General features: G+C 48.0%; 1 protein-coding gene across 1 annotated transcript in view; it reads right to left on the bottom strand.

Moving 5' to 3' along the window:
• The window catches only part of ZMPSTE24 (zinc metallopeptidase STE24), a 130683-nt gene that overhangs the window by 45496 nt on the left and 59498 nt on the right, over positions 1-25689 (bottom strand). Inside the window, exons 5-6 of the mRNA XM_069241117.1 lie at positions 7401-7553; positions 3697-3838 (exon numbers count right to left, since the gene is read on the bottom strand). Of these exons, the coding sequence (XP_069097218.1) occupies positions 3697-3838; positions 7401-7553 (295 nt within the window). The remainder of the gene's footprint in view (positions 1-3696; positions 3839-7400; positions 7554-25689) is intronic.

Genomic DNA, 25689 nt, shown 5'->3' with positions numbered 1-25689 from the left:
AACGCAGACTAGGGAGGGCGGGTGGGGGCAAGCGACAACGCAGACTAGGGAGGGCGGGTGGGGGCAAGCGACAACGCAGACTAGGGAGGGCGGGTGGGGGCAAGCGACAACGCAGACTAGGGAGGGCGGGTGGATTGCAAGCGACAACGCAGACTAGGGAGGGCGGTGGGGGCAAGCGACAACGCAGACTAAGGAGGGCGGGTGGGGGCAAGCAACAACGCAGACTAGGGAGGGCGGGTGGGGGCAAGCAACAACGCAGACTAGGGAGGGCGGGTGCAGACTAGGGAGGGTGGGTGGGGGCAAGCAACAACGCAGACGAGGGCGGGTGAGGGCAAGCAACAACGCAGACTAGGGAGGGCGGGTGAGGGCAAACAACAACGAAGACTAGGGAGGGCGGGTGGGGGCAAGCAACAACGCAGACCAAGGAGGGCGGGTGAGGGAAAGCAACAACAAAAGATAGGGAGGGCGGGTGGGGACAAGCAACAACTCGAGCTAGGGAGGGCGGGTGGGGGACAAGCAACAACACGAGCTAGGGAGGGCGGGTGGGGGGGCAAGCGTCAACACGAGCTAGGGAGGGCGGGTGGGGGGGCAAGCATCAACACGAGCTAGGGAGGGCAGGTGGGGGGGCAAGCAACAACACGAGCTAGGGCGGGTGGGGGGGCAAGCAACAACACGAGCTAGGGAGGGCGGGTGGGGGGACAAGCAACAACACGAGCTAGGGAGGGCGGGTGGGGGGCAAGCAACAACACGAGCTAGGGAGGGCGGGTGGGGGGTAAGCAACAACACAAGCTAGGGAGGGCGGGTGGGGGGCAAGCAACAACACGAGCTAGGGAGGGCGGGTGGGGGGCAAGCAACAACACGAGCTAGGGAGGGCGGGTGGGGGCAAGCAACATCACGAGCTAGGGAGGGCGGGTGGGGGCAAGCAACATCACGAGCTAGGGAGGGCGGGTGGGGGCAAGCAACATCACGAGCTAGGGAGGGACGGTGGGGGCAAGCAACATCACGAGCTAGGGAGGGAGGGAGGGTGGGGGCAAGCAACATCACGAGCTAGGGAGGGTGGGGGCAAGCAACATCACGAGCTAGGGAGGGCAAGGGAGGGCGGGTGGGGGCAAGCAACATTACGCAGACTAGGGAGGGCGGGTGAGGGCAAACAACAACGAAGACTAGGGAGGGCGGGTGGGGGCAAGCAACAACGCAGACCAAGGAGGGCAGGTGGGGGCAAGCAACAACAAAAGATAGGGAGGGCGGGTGGGGACAAGCAACAACTCGAGCTAGGGAGGGCGGGTGGGGGACAAGCAACAACACGAGCTAGGGAGGGCGGGTGGGGGGGCAAGCGTCAACACGAGCTAGGGAGGGCGGGTGGGGGGGCAAGCATCAACACGAGCTAGGGAGGGCAGGACGGGGGGGCAAGCAACAACACGAGCTAGGGCGGGTGGGGGGGGAAGCAACAACACGAGCTAGGGAGGGCGGGTGGGGGGACAAGCAACAACACGAGCTAGGGAGGGCGGGTGGGGGGCAAGCAACAACACGAGCTAGGGAGGGCGGGTGGGGGGTAAGCAACAACACGAGCTAGGGAGGGCGGGTGGGGGGCAAGCAACAACACGAGCTAGGGAGGGCGGGTGGGGGGCAAGCAACAACACGAGCTAGGGAGGGCGGGTGGGGGGCAAGCAACAACACGAGCTAGGGAGGGCGGGTGGGGGGCAAGCAACATCACGAGCTAGGGAGGGCGGGTGGGGGCAAGCAACATCACGAGCTAGGGAGGGCGGGTGGGGGCAAGCAACATCACGAGCTAGGGAGGGACGGTGGGGGCAAGCAACATCACGAGGGAGGGAGGGAGGGTGGGGGCAAGCAACATCACGAGCTAGGGAGGGAGGGTGGGGGCAAGCAACATCACGAGCTAGGGAGGGCAAGGGAGGGCGGGTGGGGGCAAGCAACATTACGAGCTAGGGAGGGCGGGTGGGGGCAAGCCACATCACGAGCTAGGGAGGGCAAGTGGGGGCAAGCCACATCACGAGCTAGGGGGGGCGGGTGGGGGAAGCCACATCACGAGCTAGGGAGGGCGGGTGGGGGCAAGCCACATCACGAGCTAGGGAGGGCGGGTGGGGGCAAGCCACATCACGAGCTAGGGAGGGCGGGTGGGGGCAAGCCACATCACGAGCTAGGGAGGGCGGGTGGGGGCAAGCCACATCACGAGCTAGGGAGGGCGGGTGGGGGCAAGCCACATCACGAGCTAGGGAGGGCGGGTGGGGGCAAGCAACATCACAAGCTAGGGAGGGCGGGTGGGGGCAAGCAACATCACAAGCTAGGGAGGGCGGGTGGGGGCAAGCAACATCACGAGCTAGGGAGGGCGGGTGGGGGCAAGCCACATCACGAGCTAGGGAGGGCGGGTGGGGGCAAGCAACATCACGAGCTAGGGAGGGCGGGTGGGGGCAAGCAACAAGGATTAAGGAAAGCAACAACACAGAATAAGGTACGCAACAACACGGACTAAGGTAGGCAACAACACAGTCTAAGGTAGGCAACAACACAGTCTAAGGTAGGCAACAACACGGACTAAGGTAGGCAACAACACGGACTAAGGTAGGCAACAACACGGACTAAGGTAGGCAACAACACGGACTAAGGTAGGCAACAACACGGACTAAGGTAGGCAACAACACGGACTAAGGTAGGCAACAACACGGACTAAGGTAGGCAACAACACGGACTAAGGTAGGCAACAACACGGACTAAGGTAGGCAACAACACGGACTAAGGTAGGCAACAACACGGACTAAGGTAGGCAACAACACGGACTAAGGTAGGCAACAACACGGACTAAGGTAGGCAACAACACGGACTAAGGTAGGCAACAACACGGACTAAGGAAGGCAACAAAACGGACTAAGGAAGGCAACAAAACGGACTAAGGAAGGCAACAACAAGCAATGCTGTAAAGTCTGAAGGATATATAAAATAAAAGGGGTAAAGAGAGAAAATAAAATAAAAGGAGACATCTGATAGAATGTCCTTGCTCCAGAGCAGAAGTAAGCTAGAAAACCATCCAGAATGGCCTTACCGCTGACCAAGACTTGACAGATTAACAGCTTGAACTGTGGTATGAAAATCGGAGGGAGGGAATAACAGTTTAATCACTGTAAGTAACAAGATGTGGTAGGTGCAGGTTAAGAGGAGTCTGTTGATGTGTGATATAAAGCTCACTGAAGAACATTTGCAAAGCTACCTATCTTAGTACACAACATTTTTCAAGGCCTGGCCTTCTTAATCTACATACTTATTATCCCATGCTGACTCAATCGAGCTGCATATATAATGTTTCATACATTTATTTCTGTAGTTCTCAAAAAAAGCCTAAATAATGTTTTGATTAAATTGCCTTCTACATTCTTCTTCTACTAGCGAAGTATTCAGAATTTGATCTGGTCATTTTGGCACGTGGCATTTTCACACCCTGATCAATAATTTGGTGGGGTTTAAGTGGACTAACTAAATAATTCATGTCTCCAATGCAAAACAATTCAAAATACGATACTACATAAACCAACAGTTTAAATTTTTCCAGTGACATGTTTAAAAATTAGGGTTAGTTTGCAAAAACAGCCCATTCAGATAAAAATTAGCAAAAGTTGCAATGCATAATAATTCTTAGTTGAATTAATGCATAAAACCATTCACTTTTCAATTTAAAGTTTTTACCTTCTACAACATATACTTTAGTCAAAGGGAAGTCAATGCTTCTTGCCATGGTTTCAATCTCTTCCTTCAGCTCTCCCTCCGGCAGCGGGATGAATTTATCAAACAAGGGTGCAATATAATCTGCGTATATTGTTACAAGAACCTGCAAACACACGTATTAAGATGTTATAGTCATTCTGTCACTATTTGTTCACGATGAAGGAAACAGACTTAAACCAAAAGCTCTAAAACATATTCAATAAATACGTGTTTCAGTCAGGGGGTTTGCTTTCTAATTCCAGCGATTAGGGCCTTTTCGTCATGTCCACCAAGTGTCTCAATACTAAATAACGTGCTGTAATTACCCAGTTTTTGGTGAGAACTGGCCTCTCGAAGGAGGGATGTCTCGGGCTTGAAAGAAAGATATGGAGATGCACTTGACGTCTTTTACACATATCCACTACAATCACATTAATATGACCTACGACTATAGATGTAAAGGACACAACTCGCCCAGAAGGGTATCCGGGTACAGATTTACCATTACAAACATGTAATATGTGTATCAAGCCAAATACCCTGGAACTACTTGTTTTCATACAGCATACAGTCGCACATAGATCTATGTGTGAGTTCGGGCTGTGGATAGGTGTTTATGAATTGCCACCATTGATATTGCTGAAGGCGAGATCAAGGCTGAACAAGTTTCTAAAACGTGCCTGTCAGGGGTTATAAAGGTGTCCAGAACATATTCTTAAAGAGTGCACAGCGCAACAGTGAAGTGCAGCAACTGTAATTGTGATTCTATGTGACAGTACATGAAGGAGGTATTTAGCTGTTGATATATTGAAAAGGTTACAGTAAAGGAACACTTATAGGTGAGTGGCTGTGAATGTGAGGGATGAACTGAAAGAGATGCAAAGCAGTACATACAGGAGACAGTGAAAAGGGGGGGCTGTAAAGGAAAGAGATTAAGTATTAGATATCCAAATGGAAGATTTCACAAAGATGTGGTGGCGAAAAAGGTTCTGTTTAACATAGTGGGAGAGACTGCAGAAAAAAGAGGTGCAAAGGGAAGAAGGTTGGGTGATGAGTCCTTGAAGACCGCAAACCCTTCTGCAGACCTTAAAATGTTAAATTCAGTCTCACATTTTCAAAATGTGAACATTTTCAATTCGGATTATTCACCACAAAATAAAATCTCTGTTACCATTTATCTATCTGATACTTGTTAACAGGCCTTGTTTTAGCTGTGTGTCCATTAAGGTGTGACATGGCAGGATTCAATAACTGAAAACTGCTTGCTCTTACCTCAAGATCAAAGCAATGGTCTTTGTTATTCCATTCTGTAAGCAAAAGGGGCGCATCAATAATGCCTATTATGGTTTGTGGACCTGATGAATTTCTGTAACACCAAATGCAGAATCATTTCCCACTGAAGATAAATGACAACTAGAAGCTTCACCTCCCTTGGTGACTTCAGACAGTCTGAGTTAAGCAACCAAGCTCAAGAATAAAAGGCTGTGGTACAGGATCTAGCCTTGGCGCCTGGAGAGGAGATCCCTTTTTCATGGCAGTCTTGTGTGAGATGTTTCTGACTTTTGGAGGAGAGCCACCATTGCTATGGTCAGGTCATTCTTTTGGTCAGTACAGTTAGTTGATCCTAGCCTGAAGAGGACTGCTGTTACTACAGCTGTTTCGAAAGAGTACAGAAAGTTCCCAAACTTTCTGATAAAACAGACATACATATTTGTTCCAGCTTTGTGGTGAAAATGTATTTGAGCATACTCCATTTGCCCATAAGCCGGTTTATGGACAGCCCTATTATTCACAATTTAAGTGCTGAGCTTTGCTATTCAGACCTCGCTTGTGGCTTTCCTCAAAAATTTGACCTCAATATCTTATGCCATGGGAAGTGAACTATTGTGGTTATGAGGCTTTGAGGAAGAGCTTGAACCAGCCAGTTTGTGCTTGCATCCTCTGGGCCTGCAAAATTCCCTACTGACACTCCAGCTCATGTTCAGGTTATATGTTGTTGCAGTGTTAACCAATGGGCAGGTATGGAACTGATCATGACTGATGAATAAAAGGACTTAAGGGCCAAATGTACTGTTGTGATCTTCAAGAGGTTGATACAATAGGTGGATCTTTCTGTAATGCACCACTGAAGCCCAGATTTGCATCTACGATGTTTAATGTAAACTGCTTGACAAAAAGAATTCTATTTGACAAATCATTTGAAAGACAACATTGGTAACTAACATCATGCTCTTGGTGATAGAGCCAACTTGAAACTCCTACTACCAGAGATTCACCAGACATTATTGTAGAGGTTTAATTTGCAGGCATATTTTGTACAAAAATGCATGTCATCATTAAGCAGAGAAGAGAGAACCTCTGGCAATCATATCTAGAATAAAAAACTATGCACCCTTCAAAGCACCATCCACTTGAGTGCCCAGAAGGGTTCCCATCCAATGGATGGCCTCTACTGCTTTTGTTGTCAACTTGGGAAGGCTTATCTGGAGCCCACATCCTCAGCAGCACAGCTGTTTATATGTCCTGCTATGTTTTTTGAGAAAAGGATGAAAATTTGCCACCATCACCACTCATCTGTAAAACGCTTTGCTGTAACTCTTGCTAGGCCTTTATGAAAATGATGTAATTGGTCAGACTATAGTGGATTCCTCAGACTGCATTAACAAGGTGATGTACACCTTGTGTGTTTTTTCAAAGGTTCCTTCTAGAGATAGAGGCTTTCCCCTACTGTTATCCTTTTTGGACCAGAATATGTTTGATACATTGATTACATGGATTCTGAACAGGAGGTTTGCTTTGAGGTCATACCTGCTCTGGAGAATGACAGTCTCAACATTGAAGGTAGTCACTATCTTGAACGAGACCTCGATGTAGAATATATTCAAAGACGTGTTCTTGATAGAGAGTATATTGCAAGCAATTGTCTGTTTGATACTCAATGCTCTTGTGTGGACTGAAAATGGACGGTACAGACATCATGATAGTGCTAATAAATTATATTTTGTATGTTTGTTTTATTAATATTGTACAGTACGCACAGCATACTTATGAATCTGTTCCTGTAGACTTTAAGGAACCTAGGGGAGTCCTTGTATTGTTATCTTTTCTGATTCAGATGGACATTCATGCTCAGATCCCAGTTCAGAATGTCATTTGGTGAGTGTATCTATCTGTTTAGAGGGAAAGTTTCACTGAAGATGCTTTTACCTCACTGAATGACACATACTACAAAATCCAAGAATCAGACAGTCTTTTTAATTTTTCCAATGTATATCACTTTCTTCCAATTTTTAACAATTACAAATGACAACTAAGTATCAGCTGTCATATTTACAAATGGAAGCACCACATTACTTTGTATGGATGCGCAGGAATGAGTGTTCCCTCTAAACAGTAACTCTATAAAACGTGAATGCAACGCATACTTTACCTGCTAGTTCAATGCTAAGATCAATATATTTGTGCAACATCTGTCTCCAACTGACAACTAAATGTACAGCTAAGATGCAAACTTGGCTTGCTAAACAGAATTCAGCAGACTGTCATAAATGTTCATGCTTAATTGTAATTTCCAGCTTACTTACTCTTACACTTAGCAACATAAAGACCACTGAGCCACTAAAAATATATCTCATGAGGAGAATAAAAAGGGAAACCAAATGTGAACCCAAAAGCCTCATACTCACCAGAGACACGACCAAGGTGAAAAGCCAGGCATAAATGAAAAAGTAGTCACCACCTATTTTAATAATATACAGCAGAAGTGATGTCACAGGCAACAAGATGCATTGAGTCACAAGGAATTTCTTAATGGCATCTTTAAAGAAAAACGCCAGTGTCTGTTAAAAAATAAAATGTCAATGTTACGAAAGAGCAAAAGAACTGATTTACAAGATGTTTCAGTCATAAGAGTGTGTTTAGTTCAAGAGAAAAATCATAGAAACATAAATATGAAAATACACCGTAAATCTAAATAAACCTTTTCACAACCTTAGCAGAGTGGACCTACCATTGTGTAGTGTTTTGTACTTGAATACTTCTGCAAGAAACATGTCCTTGAATTGAGGATACAAGCAATGATTCCGGGTGCATACATTTTACTGTGCACCCTTCAGCTTGGTATTCACCTGGAAATACTGGGAATTAAAGTTGACTAATAGTTTAACATTGACTTTGCCATAAAAAACAAGTTACTTACCTTCAGTAGTGCCGGTTCTAGTAGTGGACACCCTACCCAACCACTGATTCCTCATCTTTAGAATATCCTGAAGTAGCAGACAAGATCCAGAAGTTTTCACTCCAGTTCTCCCACAAACTGCTAGGTGGTGCTGTGAGGCTCCATGTTGACTGTTTCGCCCCGGAAGTCAAAGAGCGGCATAAATCCCAGCGATCTGATGTCTGCTTCTTTCTTGACGCCTTTCACGCCCTCTGAAGCAGAGCAAAAAGTAATGCAAAGTACCAGTGTGCAGATCTCCAAATTAGGACTTTTTAGGTGGCAAAAGGACACCACTTTGCAGATTGGTGAGGCAGGAATCTATGGTTACATAGAGTATCAAGCGGAAAAAGTGTTACTGAAGGTAAGTACCCTGTTTTTCTGATGGATACTTCTAGCCACAGATTCTGTATCTTTAGAACAGATGCCAAAGCAGTACCTCCCAAAGTTGGAGGATCAATAGAGTGGGCTCAGACCAAAAGCTCATGCAGGGCTGACCAGTCAAAATGCCTTCCCTTCACACTAGGGTGTCAAAGTAGTAGTAATTTGTGAACATGTGCACTGATGCCACATCACAGCTCAGCACTCCAGGTACTAATGTAGTGGTGGCAGCCTTGGCTGTGGCTGAATGCTTCCAGAGGCTGCTCTGTAGCCAGTGTATATTAGATCTTAATGCAAAGCAATATCCATTTGTCGAAGTCCTTTTCCGTACCGTCTTACCTTTCTTTCCCCAACAGAACCCCACAAAAAAATTGACCTAATGGTTTTTAGTGCAATCAATATAAAAGCTAAAAGTTATTTTGGGGTCAAATTGATGGAGTCTCTCCTTCTCTTTCAAGAGGTGAGGTGGGCAAAAAACATTGGGAGGATGATGGATTGCCCAAAGTGAAAAGTATTCATGACTTTCAGCAAGAGGTCAGTACACATGAAAAAGGTCAATCCCACTGTGGCATCACAAAAGGCTTGGGAGGAAATGTGTGTGTTAATCCTTTACTAAAACAGATCCCAACAGGTAATCTAAACAACAATGCTTGGTCTGTTAAACACAAAAAGGCTGCAGGAACCAGACAATTACCCTGAATGAGGCCCACTAGAAGCCCTTGCTGAGCCCAAAATAAAACAAACAATAAAACAGTTTGACTTGCAACGGATCTGTGTTGTGCACGCCACAGTAGGTCACAAATTTGTTCTAGCACCTGGTGTGAATCGACTTTGTAGAGGGCATCTGGCAACGAGGATGACATCCGCAACCTCTGGCAGTACAACAAATGTAGTGCTCTTGCTCAATCTCCATGCATGGAGGAGTAGACTGCACAGGTTCTGGAGCAGAACTCTGCCCTGCTGCTACTGCAGAATATTCTCTCAAAGAGATAGCCTGAGGACAGATGCCCATGCCCGGACATTCCGGGTACCACACTTCCCCGCCCCCCCCCCCCCCCCCCCCAACACAGAAAAGCATACAATCCCCTACTCCACTCTAGCCTGAATGAGTCTCCTACAGAAAGATTTTTTTGAGAACACCACAATGCAGAAGTTTTGATTGTGCATTCTTGATGGTTGCGAAAAGTTCAAAATATGGCTCTTTGTCATGTTGGAAGATGCCATGCACAGCTGTCTCGGGATGCAATTGCCATTTGTGATCGGTCTGACGTCACCACCTGAGCTTGTCCATCCTGGTGTTTAAAGATTCAGTTAGGTGGTTCTCGACCAGGGAGATGCACTGATGCTCCAGCTAACTACAGAGGTGCAGTGCCTCCTCATATGGGACCAGGACTCAACTCTGCCCTCCTTGCTGCAATATCACATGGCAGTGGTATTGTCCATGAGAACCTGCACCAGCCTTTCCTTCAGAGGATGGCACAGAGCCTTCAACGCCAGGTCGAAGGGCCCCAGCTTCAATAGATTTATGTGGAGCTGGGATTTTGCCAGAGACTAGAGTCCTCTTATCTCCACCTCTCCCAGATGACCTCACGAGTCCAGCAGGGGTATTAGGCACCATCGTCACCTCAGGGTGGAGAAAGAAGAAGGGTCTGCCACTGGTCAGGTTGCAGTCAAGCAGCCACCACATAAATCTCCACTGAAACTTGGATGACATCTGACAGGTTTCTATGGAGATGGGCACACTAACACTTCAGATCCTACTTTAAAGCCTGCATATGCAGACTGGAAAAGTGAATAAGGAGGATACATGAGACCAGCAGGCCAAGAAGACTCTCAGCTTGTCTGCAAAGGAGTCGGTGTGACTTTGGCCAATGGTCAATGATTGACTGTGGCGAGTCCTCCTTTAACAGCCAGTCACTGAAGTAGAGGAAAACTGGAATTCGCAACTTTTGAACACTGGCGTCTACAACACCATAACTTTCAGGGGGGCTGGTAAAACTGAAGGGAAGTACAGCAAACTGAAAATGCTCCGGGCAGACATTGAACCACTGGTAGCATCTGTGGAACTGCAGGAAAGGCACATGAAAGTATGTGTCCTGAAGGTTCAGGGCAACAATTCAGTCCCTGGATCCAGGGCAGACAGAGCAGGGGCCAGTGTTAGCATTCTGAGTTTGTCCTTCCGTAGGAAGGCATTCAGAGGGCAAAGATATAAAATAGAATGAAGATTTACGCCCTCCTTTGCCACGAGGAAATAGTGGGAGTAACAACCAGTCCGTATTTCTGAATACGGTACCATCTACTGTTCGTTTGAAGAGTAGAGCCCTCATGTCTCTCAAAAAGATGGACAGGTGCTCCTCAGAAAGCTGCTGTGATGTGGTTGGAATATGTGGAAGGTTGGCCACAAACGGAACAATCTGGTGAACCCATCTGTCAGTCGTAATGGTTTGCCACACTTGAAGAAAATATTTTATTCTGTTTCCCACAGGGTGGACATGAGCTGCTAAGAGTAAACAACAGTTTTTCACATACCGATGTTGCTGGGGTAGGGCACTGGGACGGCTGCTGTCCCTGTTGATGTTCTCTGCCTGATCCATGTCCCCAGGGATGGAGCTGAGAGGACTTCAGCGGGGGCAGAGGGTTTGGCATTGCCTGTACATCAAATCTCTGGAGTAGCCTCGGAAGGGTAGACACTAATGAGAGAACTATCTGGCAAATGTCAAAAGGCCCAATGGTAGCACCATGGAAAAGCTTTCTTTGAACCACTCTAGGGCAGAATCAGCTTTTTTGCTAAAAAGGAGGGACCCATCAAAAGGTATGTTCAAAATGGACGCCAGCAGATCACCAGAGAAGCCTGTGGATCTCATCCATGCGTGGCAACAGAGCACCACATTAGTGTAGGCTGCTCGCCCCAATCAATCAATTGTATCCAGCCCAGTCTGATTCATGTATTGGGCTGCATCCTGACCATTTTGCATAGTTAATCCAGGAAGGACCAAAACGCTTTTGGGACTGCCAGCAAAATCTCACCGACTATGTCCCAGAGGGCGTCAGCATCCACATATTGTCCTAATAGGCAATTTGTGTTGACAAACCTTAAAGCTAGTCTGGTCAAAGAAAATGTGTGTTTTCTAACTACTTTAACTCTCAACCTGGTGGTGGAGGGAGGCGGGCCTTATAAATCCATATACAAACTGTCCTCATTATAATGTGTGGGAGAATCATCCTCAACATATCAGTTGTCATTTCCTAGTGGTGGTAAACTCTGAACAGAGTTCGAACAGAAAAGCTGGTGGAGCAAATGTTGGCGGATCCATGGTAGACAGTATTATGTCTGAATCTGAATGTATGCAAACCAGGTGCACCGGGATGAAGTCAGAATGGTACCTCAGTCAGGGACGAGATGAGTTAAGCTCAGTCAGAAATTGTTAAAGGGTTCCCTCTTTGTGATCACCGCCGAAGGAACCGGTGCAGGTTGTGGAGCCAGAGTGGAAGTTGGCAGGAGAGTACTTGCTGAAGCAGAGATGGTTCAAGCAGTACAGATGGTGCAGAGGACGGCTCTTCTAGTGCTAATCTCACTGGGGGCCCCAGCAGAATCTTGAGGCCGAAAGGCATGAGGTCCAAAAGAGGGCCAAATATGAGCGAGACCTCGATCTGCTACGGTGTTACTGATGATCCAGGAAACTCAGGTGCATCAGGACCAAATGTGGAATTTGCTCCTCAATCAGTGTGTGTGAGCGAGGCGGAGTGGCAACTTTATGCCTCACATCTTCCCTGATGATAAAGAGTTGCAGAATGTAGACAAGCCCCACTCGTCCTTCCTGTCTTTTCTCTTTGATTTTCACTTCAACTGATCAAAGAACATTGACCACAAAGAGGACCTATTATGGAAAAAGCCTTGATTGAGAACAGGTCTGTGCATTCGACTTCGAGCAGGACTTGCTTGGCTTTTTCAGAAGCTCAGCAACATACAGCTTCGCTTCATGATCTCGGATTGTCTTTTGGTTCATGGGGGGGGGTGGCATTCTTGTGTTGTGAGCCTAAACACCAAAGGGACACTTAGTGCAGGCCTGTCACAAAGATCTCCATTGTTAGATTGTTTTCCGTCATGTCGGTGAGGATGGAGTGTAAAACAAAGTGATAAGTAAAGAGATGTCCATGCATAAGAGGCAAAAGAGACATAATAAGAGATATTGCAAAAGCCACAGGTGTACAGGGAGGAGGGTGGGTACATGTGAATCTATAGCCTCATATGCCACAAACAGATGCTTATAGGGTAAGTAACATTTTCTGTTCGAGCCATGTGTGGCTGTATATACACATGCTGTGCATAGACTGTAAAGCAGTCCTTCCCAAAAGCAGTGGCTAGCCTGTAGGTGTTGCAGTTGTTTGGAAAAATGTACATAACACTGCCTGACCAACATTAGCCTGTTGGCGTGATAGACCATCCACACAGTAGTGCTCAGTGAAAGTGTGTGGTATAGACCAGGTAGCTGCTGTACATATTTCAGCAATAAGGATGTAATCCAGGAAGGCCACAGAGGCTCCTTTCTTTCTAGTAGGGTGTGCTCTAGGAGGAGCAGGCAGAGCTTTTTTAGCTTTAGCATAACATGTCTGAATGCATTTAACTATCAATCTGGAAATTCCTGATTTGGATATAGCCTTTCCTTTACGAGGCTGGGAGCAAGCAACAAAAAGCTGTTGAGTCGTTCTAAAAGTTTTTGTCCTATCAATGTTCTAAGTACACGAGAACTCTCGGAAAGCCCACTCCGCAACAGAGTCTGGTTGTGGTAAAAGGACAGATAAGGTGGACTGATTGAGATGGACATGTGACACTACCTTTGGGAGGAACTGGCAGCTGGTGCAGAGGACAACTCTATTCTCATGAATTTGGAAGAAGGGTTCTTCCAGGGTTATTGCCTGACGCTCACTGACACACCTGAATGAGGTAATAGCAATTAGAAATACCACCTTCTAAGAGAGAAATTGAAGGGACTCAAATGGAGGGCCCACAAGACGTGTGAGTACAATGTTAAGATTTCACGCAAGGTGATGGTGGTGGAATCACTCTTTTGACACCCTTCATGAAGTCCTTAACTACTGGTATTTTGAAGAGAGAGATGTGTTGCCTATTGTGCAGATAGGCAGCTACTGAGGCTAGTAACCATATAGAGGTGAAGGCTAGGTCAGAAATTTCCAAATGAAGCAAGTAACAGACTTTGGGGGTCATTACAACCCTGGCGGTCCGATGGAAGCACCGCCAACAGGCTGGCGGTGCTTCCCATTGTATTACGACAGCGGCGGAAGAGCCGCAGTCGCACCGCCGGGACTGGCGGTTTACCGCCACTTCAGTCCCGGAGGTTTTAATCCGCCAGGGCAGCGCTGCTTGCAGCGCTGCCCAGGGGATTACGAGCCCCCCCTACCACCAGCCTTTTCCTGGTGGTTTGAACCGCCAGGAAAAGGCTGGCAGTACGGGGAGTCGCGGGGCCATTTGGCCGCGTAGCATGCACGAGTGGTAGGTCTGCGGGCTTCCCTGACAATGCTCACGCACTCAGGGGGAAGATTAAGGTATCCAAATTCTATGACCTCAGGAGCCGGATCGCCAGTTTGAGGGACCTGGGACCCAGGTGCCTGATTTTTCCATGGTTCTGCGTGAGAAGACCTGGCCTGTAGGGGAGCCTGTCGTGCAGGACTAGAGAGAGGTCGAGCAGAGCTATGTGGGAGTTGCCATGATGAGCATCAGAGACACTTGCTGAAGCCTCTGAACCACAAATGGAAGAAGAGGGAGAAGAAGAAAAGCTTAGGCAAATATCCCTGACCAATTCAACCATTGTGTATTGCCACTGAACTGTGGGAACCTGGAGGCAAAGTTTAGGCATTTGGTTTGAGAGAGTTGGGACAGTTGTGGAGAGCATGTTCCCTCCCTGTTTTTGAAGGTTGTACAGGGCTATAATACTGTCAATCCAGACGAGGACAACCTAGGTCTATATGGTGAGGCAGGAAGTCCTTTAATGCTAGGTAAACAGCTAGAAGCTCTGATTGTGGAGACCCAGGTATTTGGTCTTCCACAGGCCCTGCACAGTCAGATCCTGTAAGTGTGCACCCCACAATGGGAGAGATGTGCCAGTGTTGACAATACTCTGAGGAACAGGGTCAGAGAAAGACTGCCCCTGCAACAGGTTGCTGGTGTTCCACCACTGCAGAGAGTGATGACGGCGGCTGCCGATCAACTGTAGATCTTTCCAATGACATACTGTCTGAGACCACTCTTGCGCTTAACATTCCTGCAAAGGACGCATGTGAAGCCTTGCATGAGGTATTATGGCTATACAGGAGGCCATCATGCCTAGAAGACGCATGACCATCCTGATTATGATGTGCTGATTTGGTTGAAACAAAGGAATCAGTGCTCGAAGAGACTGTATCCTTGCAGAATTGAGATAGGCTAACCCTACTTCTGTGTTGAGAATAGCACCTGGGTAAGGCTGGACTTGTAGGGGTTGAAGGTGGGATTTGGTGGCGCTGATGGTGAAGTCTAAGCGATAAAGCAGATCTATTAAGATTTGTGTGTAGTTTTGCAACTGTTGACTAGTGGCAGCTTTGATGAGCCAACTGTCTAGATACAGGAAGACGTGGAGGCCCTATCTGTGTAGGTAAGCGAGGTAAGTGAATAACCGAGGTTCAGTAGTGACCCGGAAGGGGAGGACTTTGAATTGGTAGTGCCATCCACCTACCACAAACCTGAGATATTGGCGATGTGCCGGGTGTATTGAAATGTGGAAATAGGTGTCCTTTAGATCTAGCACAACCATAGTCACCTTCCTGGAGAAGCGGGATGACATTCTGAAGAGTTACTCTGTGGAAGTGTTCTGATTGGATGTATTCGGTCAGGGGCCTGGGGTTTAGAATGGGCCTGAAAGACCCATCTTTTTGGGGTATGGGGAAGTATAGTGAGTACACTCCCGTACTCTGCTGATGGTTGGGGGTGGGTTCGAGAGCTCCTTTGAGGAGGAGTGCTTTGACTTCCTTTTTTGAGTAATGTTTAATGTTCTGGTGATACTCTGTTTGCGAGGTACAATGATGGAAGGCGTGGAAGTGAGCTCCAGACAATAACCATGTTGGAAATATACAACACCCACTGGTCTGAGGTGATAGTTTGCCATGTGGGTAAAAAATCTTGCAGGTGTCCCACGACAAGTGCTGTGTGGTCAGGTGGAAGAAGAGGCAAGTCAGAGTTTGTTGGCAGGTGTAGCTCCTTTTGGGGGAACTACCCATGCCTCTGGAGTTGTTGTCCCTGTGGGACCCTCTTAAGTCCTGGGAGAGAAGTGCTGACTCTGGGTTGTCGAAACGAGGTGGAGGTATCAGATGAGTTGGTCTTTGAACAACCACGGTAGGAGGGGCGATAAAAGGAGATATGGGGAGCTGGTGTTTGCAGTGTCCCCCATTGCGCTTGCCGTTTGTGTCCTTTTAAAAAAAGAAAAAAAAATGTGTCCATCTGGGGGCCAGAAAAGTGGTCGCCATCAAAAGGCATGATCAGCAGATTTTGCTGAACCTGTGGCTTAAAGACAGGGATATGGAGCCATGCATCTCTTAGGATGAGAATGCAAGTGTTTGCTTCCCCCTCCCCTCCTCTCGCAGCAGTGTCAGCTGAACCTAGGGCACAGAGAATGGATGTGTTTGAAATTAGTTTTACCTCTGATACAAGTTCCAGGCCTCAGAGAGTTATTGGAGAAGGTCCTCTATCTCATCCCAGAGGGCACAGTCATACCTTGCAAGGAGGCCCACAGAATTTGCAATGCGCTAGTGGTTGGCTGATTCCACTGCTACCCTTTTACCCACTGCATCAATGGTTGCTCTCTTTATCTGGCTGTGGAGTATCTCCGCTGGCCAGGGAATTATCACGTTTATAGGCAGTGGTGATGGCTAGTGAGTCTGGTAGAAGCTGACCACGAATATTAATCGGGTCAGATGGGGAGGTCTTATATTTTTTGTTCACTTTGGGTGTTATAACCCTAGCTCAAACAACGTCTTTAAAAATGTCTGGGCAGTAACAAAGCATGCGCTTGAGCACTGGGAGGTACTGGGTGGAGCAGTGAGTGGAGGTAAGTGTTTCAAAAAGGAAGTCTCCTCTAACGGCTCCTAGTGAAGTTCCAGCTGTTGGAAGGAGACAGCCCTACCAATGAGCTCTTCATGTGATATGCAAACATCAGGTGGGGAGGGGCAGGCAGGCTAAAGGTCACAGTCTGTGTCTCCTGGCAGGTCTATTTTATATGAGTCCCAAAAGTCACCCCGTGGAGGAATGTTGAATGTGTCCCCCACCACCACGACCACACATGTGAGAACGTGGAGACCCTTAGGGTGTAATGTCAAGTGGGTCCCCCAGAGAATGAGAAGGTGAGGGCAAAGGCAGGGTGTAAGGAAATGACTCCTTGGCATGGTTACCCCCTGACTTTTTGCCTTTGCTGATGCTAAGTTTTGATTTGAAAGTGTGCTGAGGCCTGCTAACCAGGTCCCAGCACCAGTGTTCTTTCCCTAACCTGTACTTTTGTTTCCACAATTGACACACCCTGGCATCCAGGTAAGTCCCTTGTAACTGGTATCCCTGGTACCAAGGGCCCTGATGCCAGGGAAGGTCTCTAAGGGCTGCAGCATATCTTATGCCACCCTGGGGACCCCTCAATCAGCACAGACACACTGCTTCTCAGCTTGTGTGTGCTAGTGGTGATAAAAAGACTAAGTCAACATGGCCCTCCCCTCAGGGTGCCATGCCAACCTCACACTGCCTACAGATATAGATAAGTCACCCCTCTAGCAGGCCTTACAGCCCTAAGGCAGGGTGCACTATACCATAGGTGAGGGCATAAGTGCATGAGAACTATGCCCCTAGTGTCTAAGCAAAACCTTAGACATTGTAAGTGCAGGGTAGCCATAAGAATATATGGTCTGGGAGTCTGTCATGCACGAACTCCACAGCACCATAATGGCTACACTGAAAACTGTGAAGTTTGGTATCAAACTTCACAGCACAATAAATGCACACTGATGCCAGTGTACATTTTATTGTAACATACACCCCAGAGGGCACCTTAAAGGTGCCCCCTGAAGCCTTAACCGACTACCCGTGTAGGCTGACTGGTCTTAGCAGCCTGCCACACACCAGACATGTTGCTGGCCACATGGGGAGAGTGCCTTTGTCACTCTGTGGCTAGTAACAAAGCCTGTACTGGGTGGAGATGCTTATCACCTCCCCCTGCAGGAACTGTAACACCTGGCGGTGAGCCTCAAAGGCTCACCCCCCTTTTGTTACACTACCCCAGGGCACTCCAGCTAGTGGAGTTGCCCGCCCCTTCTGGCCACGGCCCCACTTTTGGTGGCAAGGCCGGAGGAGATAATGAGAAAAACGAGGAGTCACTGGCCGGTCAGGACAGCCCCTAAGGTGTCCTGAGCTGAGGTGACTAACTTTCAGAAATCCTCCATCTTGCAGATGAAGGATTCCCCCAATAGGATTAGGGATGTGCCCCCCTCCCCTCAGGGACGAGGCACAAAGAGGGTGTACCCACCCTCAGGGCTAGTAGCCATTGGCTACTAACCCCCCAGACCTAAACACGCCCTTAAATTTAGTATTTAAGGGCTCCCCAGAACCTAGGAACTCAGATTCCTGCAACCTAAGAAGAAGAGGACTGCTAAGCTGAAAAACCCTGCAGAGAAGACGGAGACACCAACTGCTTTGGCCCCAGCTCTACCGGCCTGTCTCCCCACTTCTAAAGACACTGCTCCAGCGACGCTTTCCACAGGGAACAGCGACCTCTGAAGCCTCAGAGGACTGCCTTGCATCTAGAAGGACCAAGAACTCTCGAGGACAGCGGCTCTGTTCACCAAAGACTGCAACTTTGCAACAAAGAAGCAACTTTGAAACAACACGCGTTTCCCGCCGGAAGCGTGAGACTTGACACTCTGCACCCAACGCCCCCGGCTCGACTTGTGGAGAACAATCACTTCAGGGAGGACTCCCGGCGACTGCGAGACCGTGAGTAGCCAGAGTTGACCCCCCCCTGAGCCCCCACAGCGACGCCTGCAGAGGGAATCCCGAGGCTCCCCTGACCACGACTGCCTGCTTCAAAGACCCAACACCTGGTAAAGGCACTGCATCCGCAGTCCCCAGGACCTGAAGGATCCGACCTCCAGTGCAGGAGCGCCCCCCAGGTGGCCCTCTCCGTTGCCCAGGTGGTGGCTACCCCGAGGAGCCCCCCCCTTGCCTGCATCGCTGAAGGGACCCCTTGGTCTCCCATTGATTTCTATTACAAACCTGACGCTTGTTTGCACACTGCCCCCGGCCGTCCCTGTGCCGCTGAGGGTGTACTTTCTGTGTGGACTTGTGTCCCCCCCCCGGTGCCCTACAAAACCCCCCTGATCTGCCCTCCGAAGACAGGGGTACTTACCTGCTGGCAGACTGGAACCGGGGCACCCCCTTCTCCATTGAAGCCTATGCGTTTTGGGCACCACTTTGACTTCTGCACCTGACCGGCCCTGAGCTGCTGGTGTAGTAACTTTGGGATTGCTCTGAACCCCCAACGGTGGGCTACCTTGGACCCAAACTTGAACCCCGTAGGCGGTTTACTTACCTGCAAAAACTAACAAACTCTTACCTCCCCCAGGAACTGTTGAAAATTGCACTAAGTGTCTAGTTTTAAAATAGCTATATGTCATTTATGTGAAAACTGTATATGCTATTTTGCTAATTCAAAGTTCCTAAAGTACCTACCTGCAATACCTTTCATTTGAAGTATTACATGTAAATCTTGAACCTATGGTTCTTAAAATAAACTAAGAAAATATATTTTTCTATACAAAAACCTATTGGCCTGGAATTGTCTCAAAGTGTGTGTTCCTCATTTATTGCCTGTGTGTGTACAACAAATGCTTAACACTACTCCTTTGATAAGCCTACTGCTCGGCCACACTACCACAAAATAGAGCATTAGAATTATCTCTTTTTGGCACTATCTTACCTCTAAGGGGAACCCTTGGACTCTGTGCATTCTATTCCTTACTTTGAAATAGTGCATACAGAGCCAACTTCCTACACAGGGAAATGGGTGGTGATGACAGTAATGCCAAAGATAATGGGCTGGTAGCTTTATCTGCCTTGTTGCATATCTTCGCACTAACTGGAGAGTCCAAGGTTTCATGGAATGATAACCAATGTTTGGGTGGTGGAGCATGTAGGAGGCTGGCCTGGTTTGTAGTGGGTACCTTGGGTACTTACACCTTATACCAGGTCCAGTTATCCCTTATTAGTGAAATGGAGTAGTGTTCAAGCAGCTTAGGCTGATAGGGGTAGCTATAGCAGAGCAGATTAGGCCGAACTAGGAGATATGCAAAGCTCCTTCAATACCACTTCTAGTTACACTACTTGTACACAAAAAATACAATATTCAGTGGTACCAAAAATAAAGGTAGTTTTTTTGGGTGACACAGTACCAAAATATCTTAGAGGCAATACTCCTTCTGGAGGTAAGTATTATACACAATATATACACTAGACACCAAAATAAGATAAGTAATTGGACATAGGATAGTGCAGACAATAGGAAAAGCTATAGAACGCAATGGGAAAAAATATGTCTAGGGGCAACACAAACCCTATACTAAGAAAGTGGAATGCAAATCACGAATCCCCCCCCCCCCCCCCCAGACAAGTGTAGTGTGTGCAGAATCTCTGGGAGAGTAAGAATACAGTAAAGGTAAGTAAATTACCCCACCCCAGAGCCCAGAAAAGCAGGAATAAAGTATTGAAAGCTTCCTTAGGACACACTGCAAGTCGTGATTAGAGTTACTGCAAGAACCAACGAAGACTGCAACCAACAAATGGTGGATTCCTGGACCTGAAGACCTGCAAACGAAGGAGACCAAGCCCAGAAGTCGAAAGAAGTTCCAGGAAAGACAGGAGCCCCTGCCAACACAGAAGAAGGTGCAAAAGAAGAGTCCCCAGTTGGACAAAGACTGCAGAAATGCACCCAAGGAAGATGTCAGCGGGTTCCTGCGTGATGCACTGGATGTCCCACGAAGAGAAGTTGGAAGCAGGCGAGTTTTGGCGCTGGATTCCTCCAACAAGCCTTGGTTCCGGCAAAGTCACGTTTTGCGTCAAGTTGGTGCTATCTGGATCCAGGAGGGACCTGGGGGCCTCAACTCTGTGTGAGGAGGAAGAGGGGGCTTTCAGCACTTTAGGGAGCCCTCAAAACACCAGATAGCACCCACTGGAGTCCCAGGACACTGGGACAAAGGAGGTGCAAAATGCGGTTGGTGCAGCACTACAAAAGGAAGGTCCCACGCCGCCGGAGAACAACTCAGCGAGTTGAGCGTCGCAGGATAGAGTGCTGGGGACCTGGGCCAGACTGTGCATGAAGGAATTTTGCAAATAGTGCACAGAGGCCTCAGGAAGTGAAGAAGACGGGGTGCACAGGGGTACTGTCGTACTGAGGGAAGGCAAGGTCTTACCTCCTCCAAATTGGGACAGCAGGACCTCAGGACAGTCTGTGTCGATGGGGTCCACCCTCTGTGTTTCAAGAAGCACGCTCGTCGCCAGGAGAGGAGTCCAAGAGAACCAGTCGACTTAGAAGGTGCTTGCGTGAGCAGGGAAGCGACTCCGTCACTTCACGGGAGGTTTCTTTGGTCCTTCTGGTGAAGGGTGAAGACAGGGAGTCCCCAGAGCGTGCACACCATGGAAACTGTTGCAGTTGCTGGCTGGAGCTGAAGTTGCAGAGGAAAAGTAGCCCTTTTGGATACTTTGTTGCTGTTACAGCGGTTCCTGGAGCAGTCTGCAGTTCATCCGAGGTCAGAGGATGAAGTAGTAGTTGCAGAGGATTCCTGCTGGAAACTTGCAAGTAGAATCTGAAGAGAACCCACAGGAGAGACCCTAAATAGCCCTGAGAGGGGGATTGGCTACCTTATCAGGTAAGGACCTATCAGGAGGGGTCTCTGATGTCACCTGTTGGCACTGGCCACTCAGAGGCCTCCAGAGTGCCCCCACACCTTGCAAAGCAAGATGGCTGAAGTCTTAGACACACTGGAGGAGCTCTGGACACCACCCATAGGGTAGTGATGGACAGGGGAGTGGTCATTCACCTTTCCTTTGTCCAGTTTAGCACCAGTGCAGGGACACGGGGCCCCTGAACCGGTGTAGACTGGCTTATGCAAGGAGCGCACCATTTGTGCCCTTCAAAGCACTTCCAGAGGCTGGGGGAGGATACCCCGCCCCAGCCTGTTACACCTATTTCCAAAGAGAGAGGGTGTAACACCCTCCTCCCAAAGGAAATGCTTTGTTCTGCCTTCCTGGGACTGAGCTGCTCAGACCCCAGGAGGTCAGAACCCTGTCTGTGAGGTGGCAGCAGCTGTAGCTGCATTGCAAGCCTCAGAGAGCTGGTTTGGCAGCACTGGAGGTCCATAGTGGAGCCCTCAGGATGCATGGAATTGGCTCCCCAATACCAGATTTGGAATGAGGGGACAATTCCATGATCTTAGACACCTTACATGAATATATTCGGAGTTACCATTGTGAAGCTACATATAGGTATTGACCTTTATGTAGTGCACGCGTGGAATGGCGCCCCCCCACTCTCAAAGTCCCGGGAATAGGCCCTGACCTATGTGGGGGCCCCTTTGCTAGTGCAAGGGTGCCCTCACACTTAACTTTGCACCTAACCTTTAGCAAGTGAAGGTTAGACATATAGGTGACTTATAAGTTACTTAAGTGCAGTGAAAATGGCTGTGAAATTGTGTGTGCACTATTTCATGCAGGCTGCAATGGCAAGCCTGTGGAAGCGTTTGTCTGAGCTCCTTATGGGTGGCAAAAGAAATGCTGCAGCCCATAAGGATCTCCTGGAACCCCAATGCCCAGGATACCTAGGTACCATATACTAGGGACTTATAAGGGGGGTCCAGTTTGCCAAGTGAAATTGGTAAATGAAGTCACTAACCTATAGTGACAAATTTAAAAGCAGAGAGAGCATAAGCACTGAGGTTTTGGTTAGCAGAGCCTCAGTGACATAGTCAAGCACTAAACACAACACACACATTAGGCCATAAACTATGAGCACTGGGGTTCTGACTAGCAGGAACCCAGTGAGACAGGCAAACACATACTGACATACAGGTAAAAATGGGGGTAACATGCCAAGAAAGATGGTACTTTCCTACAGAGCAGAAGAAGCCGAAGGGCGGGCAAGTATGTGGCCCATATGAGGGTGGATGATGTGATGTGTTTGCCTGGAATTGAGCTGTCTCTGTAGTTTATGGAGGATGGGCTCGACTGCTGTGCCCTAGTCAGGCTTGGAGATCAGCTTAAAAGTTTTCAGATTCGAAATTCTTTTGCTTCGGTGCCAATGGTCCGCTTGGTGCTGAGGCAGATAAAGTCGATGTTGAAGGTTGGGTCTACGCCAAGGGTCAGTCCAAAGCAGAGGGAAGGTGCCAGGGTGGTTAGAACAGAAGCACTTGACTTGGACAGCTTCTTCAGCACAGAGCCGGAGCTAGACAGGGTGTCGAAGCAGTTGCTCAGTACCGACTATAGCCGGAAGGCAGTGGTGGTCCGAAAATCTATGTTTGGTGTTCCAGAAGGGCTGCATGCTTTTTAGCAGAAGACTGCTCGGGATCGTGTCTAGGAGGAGGGGGTGCACTACTCACAGATTGTGGAAAAGGTGGGAGGTCCTCTATCTTCAGGTCGGGTCCGGAGCAGCCTTCAACTGAGAAAGCCTCTTTATCTGCAGCTAATGGTTGTGTTTGTTGTACCCCCTCGACGTCCAAGGGACCCGAAAAGGTCTGGTGTTTCATCCACGCTCCTCCGCGACTTCTCGAGCTGACTGTTGCGATGTTCACAAAGTGTTTTCTTGGAGTGGCAGGCATCACAATCAGCCTCACTGTGTTCAGGCGACAAGCACAAACTACAGACCTGACTTAGATCAGCTTGACGGTAATTTCACATGGCAACAAGGGCAACCGTGTAAGGGCATCCGGTCCATCACTGTCAAGGCTTTCTAGAGAGATGCAATGGAGAAGAAAGTAGGCCTCAACGGGTGCAGTCGATATGGACCACACTCGATCGAAATAATCGAACGTCGATACACAAGGTAAATAGAGGAACTCAATCGAAGAAAAAACTGATGGAGGGAAGGTACTGTGAAATGAAAAGAGCACTGCAACGGTGTTGAACCAGAGCACAGGAGCACATGTCCAAACCGGACGGCGGAAGGAAAGCAATCTGACAAAGGAGTCAATGCCCATGCACATTATCACTACCTCGTAACTCAAAAGACTTCATCAAAGGAAAAACAACTTGCACACATGCTATGCAGGAGTATGCATAGCATGTGAATATACAGCAACACATGCCTTGAACACTAAATTATGTAATTCAAAGTTAAGGTGCTAACTTAATTTGCTGATTCTTCACAGCACTGGGAAATGGTGACTGTAGGAGTATTGTGGAGGGTTTCTTGATACTTGTTGGTGTGGGTGGGCGCAGAATGTCGTTGTCTGGTTGTTTGATGGTGGGTGTGTAAGGTAATGAAAATGTCACTTACCCAGTGTACATCTGTTCGTGGCATCAGTCGCAGTAGATTCGCATGTTCTGCAATAGCTCGCCATCTGGTGTTGGGCCGGAGTGTTACAAGTTGTTTTTCTTCGAAGAAGTCTTTCGAGTCACGGGACCGAGTGACTCCTCCTTTTGTCTCCATTGCGCATGGGCGTCGACTCCATCCTCGATTGTTTTTCCCCGCAGAGGGTGAGGTAGGAGTTGAATTGTAGTAATAGTGCCCATGCAATGGAGTGACTAAGTATGCACTTATTTAAGGTTGAGATGATACATATATAAATAATTGAAGGTAACTTCCAAACTGCTACAGGCTCCCGGGGAGGCGGGTGGGCACATGCGAATCTACTGCGACTGATGCCACGAACAGATGTACACTGGGTAAGTGACATTTTCAGTTCGATGGCATCTGTCGCTGTAGATACGCATGTTCTGCAATAGACTAGTAAGCAGTTATTTCCCCAAAAGCGGTGGATCAGCCTGTAGGAGTGGAAGTAGTCTGAAATAATGTCCTTAATACAGCTTGACCTACTGTGGCTTGTTGTGCGGATAACACGTCTACACAGTAGTGCTTGGTGAATGTGTGAGGCGTAGACCATGTGGCTGCCTTACATATTTCTTGCATTGGGATGTTTCCTAGAAAGGCCATGGTAGCACCTTTCTTTCTGGTTGAGTGTGCCCTTGGTGTAATGGGCAGCTGTCGTTTAGCTTTAAGGTAGCAGATTTGGATGCATTTAACTATCCATCTGGCTATACCTTGTTTTGAAATTGGGTTTCCTGCATGAGGTTTTTGAAATGCAATAAAGAGTTGTTTAGTCTTTCTGATGTTCTTTGTTCTGTCAATGTAATACATTAATGCTCTTTTGACATCTAATGTATGTAGTGCCCTTTCAGCTACGGTATCTGGCTGTGGAAAGAACACCGGAAGTTCCACTGTTTGATTTAGATGGAACGGTGAAATAACCTTTGGCAAAAATTTAGGATTGGTCCTTAGGACGACTTTATTTTTGTGTAGTTGTATAAAAGGTTCCTGTATAGTAAACGCCTGAATCTCGCTTACTCTTCTCAGGGAAGTAATGGCGATGAGAAATGCCACCTTCCAGGTTAGGAACTGTATGTCGCAGGAGTGCATGGGTTCAAAAGGTGGACCCATAAGTCTAGTTAGGACAACATTTAGGTTCCATGAAGGAACAGGTAGTGTTCTTGGTGGTATAATTCTCCTAAGGCCCTCCATGAATGCTTTAATGACTGGTATTTTATATAGGGAAGTTGAATAGGTAGTCTGCAGGTATGCAGATATTGCTGCAAGGTGAATCTTAATGGAAGAGAAAGCTAGGTTAGATTTTTGTAAGTGAAGCAAGTAACCCACTACATGTTCTGGAGTTGTGTGTAATGGTTGTATTTGATTAATATGGCAGTAGCAAACAAACCTCTTCCATTTACTTGCATAGCAGTGCCTGGTGGATGGCCTTCTTGCTTGTTTTATGACTTCCATACATTCTTGGGTAAGTTGTAAGTGCCCGAATTCTAGGATTTCAGGAGCCAGATTGCTAGATTCAGCGATGCTGGATCTGGGTGTCTGATCTTTTGGTTGTGCTGTGTCAACAGATCTGGCCTGTTGGGCAATTTGATGCAGGGTACCACTGATAGGTCTAGCAGCGTTGTGTACCAGGGTTGCCTTGCCCAAGTTGGTGCTATCAATATGAGTTTGAGTTTGCTTTGACTGAGTTTGCTTACCAGGTAAGGAAGGAGAGGGAGAGGAGGAAAAGCGTAAGCAAATATCCCTGACCAGTTCATCCAT

Source organism: Pleurodeles waltl, chromosome 6 (assembly GCF_031143425.1).
Source record: "Pleurodeles waltl isolate 20211129_DDA chromosome 6, aPleWal1.hap1.20221129, whole genome shotgun sequence".
Taxonomy (NCBI): Eukaryota; Metazoa; Chordata; class Amphibia; order Caudata; family Salamandridae; genus Pleurodeles; species Pleurodeles waltl.
This window is presented reverse-complemented; position numbering and strand designations above follow the sequence as displayed.